This window comes from Salminus brasiliensis, chromosome 7, assembly GCF_030463535.1.
Source record: "Salminus brasiliensis chromosome 7, fSalBra1.hap2, whole genome shotgun sequence".
Taxonomy (NCBI): domain Eukaryota; kingdom Metazoa; phylum Chordata; class Actinopteri; order Characiformes; family Bryconidae; genus Salminus; species Salminus brasiliensis.
Window position 1 is genome coordinate 18,081,160 of NC_132884.1, and position 4,554 is coordinate 18,085,713.

Sequence of the window (4,554 nt, forward strand, 5' to 3'; positions counted from 1 at the left end):
TTACTGAAAGCGTAAGGACGACCCAGAACAACCGTTACATAATTTAATTGCAGACACTCTTTATAACAGCCACATGGATATCTTCTGCTAGACACTATAAAGTTAATTTTCTATATCCCATGCTTTTTAGCAATAATAGGAACAGTACTCTTGCCTGCACATAGTAAACAAAAACAATCTCACATTACATTTAACAAAAGAGGCTTCAAATCAAAACAACCAGAGTCAGAAAAGATGTGCTTCACTTGGAGAAGAGCACCAGGAACACAGTCCAAAGCAGTCATGCGCAAGACTGCTTAGTACAGTTTAGTACACCAGAACACATGGCTACAGAGCAGCACAACAGACATTTATTTTCAGTCACCAATTTCCACCTTGTCATCTTCAGGTTCATCAGGCTTCTCCTGTTCTGAGGAATCTGAACTCGTCTCTTCTTTGGAATCGTTTACAAATGGGTCCTCTCCCTGCAGTCAGAAGACAGGGCCATAGCTTGAAACAATGAATTCACAGACCAGATACTCAAATATGACATTAATTGCAAGAACTTCCATTACAAGCTCAAAACATCATCCTTACCTTCATATATTTCTCATAGCGAACCTTAACACTGTCATTATTTATTATAGCCTTGGCCGTAAGCACACTCTCCCTTTTCAGCTGCTCCTTATACACCTTAGTAAAAGAGACAACACATTGACCACCTAACCCTATTATGAGGTCAGAAAATATCTGAAAAGCAGCCATCTTAAGAACCATGAAGACCCCATTGTGAATCCAGCCCACGGCCTCAAATAGGTTTGTACAGAATACTGAAGAGGGTCAATACCACTTTGTTTTTTAGGTGTGGGGGAGAATTGAGATGCTGCTGCACTGAAGTGAAGAACGCAGGAATGTACATGCTGCAGGCCATACAGTGCACCACCTCCACCTTCCTCATGTAGTCATCCTCAGTCACCCCTGTTAAAGAAGAAAGTAGAACATCACCACCCATTAGACCCTGGTGAGGAGTACAAAACAGAACTTCAGCACAGACCACCATGTTTCCAAAAGTCATTTTAATGAGAAATTTCATGGAAACATACATTATATGCATCAGAGTCATTATATTGTGCCACTTCCTTTCTCTACAACAGAGAAAAGTGCTTGAGGGGAAAACCATACCTTCCATAACTTTCTGGTTTGTTTTCTGGTCCGAGGCAGTTCGCAACTTGCATAAAGCAGACACTGTTTTACGAAACTTGTGCACCATACAGTCCTTTATCAGAGAGAAGGGACATGTTGGCAAAGGCACTGTATTTGAAATTGCCCCCCCCTCAATTAAAAAAAAAAAAAAAAAAAAAAAAAAAAAAAAAAAAAAAAACCCAACACACCCCACTTACATGAAGAAAGCCAATGACCCGGTCATCAAACTTTGCTTGTCGTCGAATGTAGTCAAGGGTTTCACGATGATACGTGCTTCCAAAGTGCTTCTCGATGTCCTGGTCTTCAAATGTGCGAAACTTGCAAAAGGCACATGTGAAGGCAAGTCTATACAGAAATACAGAAACAGAAGATTAGTCTTTTATTGCAGTTCTTACAAAAGGCTACACTAAACACAGAGGGCAGTCATGAGCACTCACTCAAAAATATTGGTTCTGGAGAGCCGTAGTCCAAAAATGTTTGGAGATTTCACTGCCCTAATGCATCTAAACCTGACCAGCCTGGCAACTTGGACCAAGCTATCTTTATAATATGGAAAATTACTGTGCCATGTATACATTTGCCAACAAGGACAGGAACTAAAGGTGGCTGTTGATTCTGAGCATCTCCTACCAAGCAAAAACAACTGAACTTCTCACCAAGAACCTGCTGAGGCTCATCTACAGAAGGACAAACTACAAAACTAGTACTTGCTACTTTGGGTGAACCACAGGGGGGACACTTACCTGTGCTTGTCTCCATACTTCTCATGGTTCTTTTCTCGTCTGCGTCTTCTCTTCTCTCTGACTCGAGTTTTCTTATCCTCCACTGAACACAAAAACATGGTACACACATAGCATAACTTGAACACACATGTTGGCCCTCACTTTAAAATGTGAACATCAGTTAGCCATTCATAGGGGATAGCAAACTTTGTGCTACAGATTTGTGGACATAACAGTGCAAATAGTTCAGACAACTGTTATGGCTTTCTTAGGCTTACTCAAGTGTTAAGACGCAAACAGCAGTCAAACAGCAAGTACATACCATTTTCTGTGCTCATGTCCTTTCCATCAAGTGAATCATGTTGGTGCTTGATTTATTTGTATAGGGGGGAAAGGAAGGGAAAGGGAAAAAAAAAAAAAAAAAAAAAAAAAAAAAAAAAAAAGTATTGTTCATCTTAGTGGGCTTAATGATAAACTCAGGGTATGGCACTCAAGCACCATACCCATGCCAGTTGCAAAATGGTGATCATCTATAGAGACAGTCTCACCTGTGTGAATTTCAGTGCTGGAGAAGACAAAGTACAAATTAGACACTGCGGAACCTCTACAGTAAAACATAGCTTTAAGACTCTATAAGCTGAAATTTTTAAGCACACATGCGTCTTACAGACACACCTGCACCAGTTTCCTTTTTGGGAAGTGCTCTGACAATCCTCTGCTTCTTGACAAACTTGCTCGAACACACTGGGGCCATCATCTTCCGCTTAGTCCCACGGAACACTGGCACCACCACGTTAGAGCGGTAGTTCTGTATGCCAACAGCCCCCCTCAGCCCACAAAACTGATTGGAAAGGTGGGAGGGGGAAGAATTTAGAGTCACGTATACCATTAAATCAAAAAGCAAGATGTTTGACTTAATTTAAAAGGAATTGGCTGCATGTTTGTGCAACATCTGACATTTATAAACCCAACAGAGGGATAAATACATCTAATAACCAGCCATGTAGCATATTTTTTTACAAAGCAAGCTTAAGCATCTGAGGTTGTCATGTAGAGCGTAACAATGTCCCCTCTATACTTACGCCTCTGCTTTTTGCTCTGCACTCCGCTGCAGTATCTCCTTCCCTCGCTCCGTACAGGTGCTCGATATACACAGATCTCGCTCTGCCACGAGAGCCAATGGGTGCTGGCCTTGTGTCTGTAGCAACACAGGAATCAGAAGGGGCAGAGACATCTTTGAAGGAGGAGTAATTACTCCTTCTGCCACTGTCCGACAGTGGCGACCTGGACCTTCCCGAAGACTCTCGATAATGCATACGCCAACCTAACGGCATGTCATCCATCCAGGCAGCAGGGCACATGTCTGCATATCCTCCATTACAGGGTTTGTTGTTTGGGGACATGAGATCAAAAGATTCATAGGCTCCATATCTGGTGAAACATTAAGCAAGGTGAACAGTACCGGTCATCAAACTGAAGGGGGGAGAAAAAAAAAAGAAAATCACCTCAATGTGAAGTTCAGAAGAAGTCCAGCTCATGCCATCTCACCCGCTAGAGCTGTCCGTCTCAAACGTTTCAAAGGATTCTGAAGATCTAGATGGGAACAACCTGAACTCTTGCCAACTGCAACACCTCTCTATTTATTTATTTAAAAAAAAAAAAAAAAAAAAAAAAAAAAAAAAAAAAAGACATGCAATGAGAAGTGTTTAAGAACTCAAATGCTTCATAAAGTAGTAGAAGTATTTTGTAACATTGTGCTCATGAACTGGAAAAAAATTGCATTAGTCATGATCGTTGTAGCACTGCCACAGTTTAATATAAATTTACAATTAATAGCTAGCTAGATATTTTCTCTTGCCTAAAACAGCCTTAAACACGGGTGTAATGTATTTGCAGCAGCTTTTAAGTCACAGTATGAAGTTTTATTAAAAGAAACATCTCAATGTGTTCTTAAGGCAAAATCCCATCACAGCTGATGTTGATCAGGGTAGCTGAAGTGTTGCAATTCCCTTAACATTAGAATGCAAGTATTTACCTGCATTCTCAGGTGCTGACATCAATGACTGACCTCCATCTGCAAACCTGAAAACATGCAAACATAAAAACACATGAACTGAGTAATTATTTTGCAGTAAATCTAGAAAAGACCTTGCATTAACCAAGACAGACCACGCTACTCTCATGGCGGTTAAGACATGAAGCAAGAACCTACTTTTTAAAAAGACCACAGGCCTCTTGACCTAGTGATCTTTGAGCATATTCAGAGAGCCTTCCTCTTGAATCTCCAGAAGTCATCATCCTAAAACTTCAGGCTAAAAGGCAAACACAAATGACTGAACAAAGCGCAGGCCAGTCACTTACCAAGCATACTAGCTATCGTTTAGGATGAAGGAGCAGTACCTAGCTGATCAACATGCGCCTGATCAGACAAGGTTAACGAAAGCAGAGAGCCCAGCAAAACAGATGTTACACTTACCCAAACAGAGGACCAGGTTTAACTAGACGCTAATTAGACCACAGCTAAACTGAAGTCAGTGTTCAATCAAAGCGGCAGAGTTTAAAGAAGCAGCAGGCATAGAGCTTCATTTCAAGAGGACACTCCAGCACTGTGGGGTTGACCGTCCCTCTTCTAGCTCACCTGAGTGCAATC

General features: G+C 41.3%; 1 protein-coding gene across 1 annotated transcript; it reads right to left on the reverse strand.

Annotated features, from left to right (window-relative positions):
• Window positions 1-356: 356 nt before the first annotated feature.
• znf326 (zinc finger protein 326) lies at window positions 357-4,199 on the reverse strand. Its single transcript, XM_072682973.1, has 13 exons — window positions 4,117-4,199; window positions 3,940-3,986; window positions 3,453-3,540; window positions 2,987-3,335; window positions 2,580-2,745; window positions 2,453-2,469; window positions 2,227-2,272; window positions 1,926-2,007; window positions 1,380-1,527; window positions 1,162-1,255; window positions 827-957; window positions 577-672; window positions 357-464 (listed from the first exon to the last, which is right to left on the reverse strand). Exons 1-13 carry the CDS (start codon window positions 4,197-4,199, stop codon window positions 357-359), a joined length of 1,455 nt encoding a protein of 484 aa, XP_072539074.1.
• Window positions 4,200-4,554: the final 355 nt, after the last annotated feature.

Excerpts from the sequence above, each read along its gene's own strand:
- znf326 (XM_072682973.1), bottom strand. The coding sequence starts at position 4,199 with ATGACTTCTGGAGATTCAAGAGGAAGGCTCTCTGAATATGCTCAAAGA. Across the intron at positions 958-1,161 it reads AAACCAGAAAGTTATGGAAG|GGGTGACTGAGGATGACTAC; the intron begins GTATGGTTTTCC and ends CTTCTTTAACAG. Across the intron at positions 465-576 it reads GCTATGAGAAATATATGAAG|GGAGAGGACCCATTTGTAAA; the intron begins GTAAGGATGATG and ends TTCTGACTGCAG.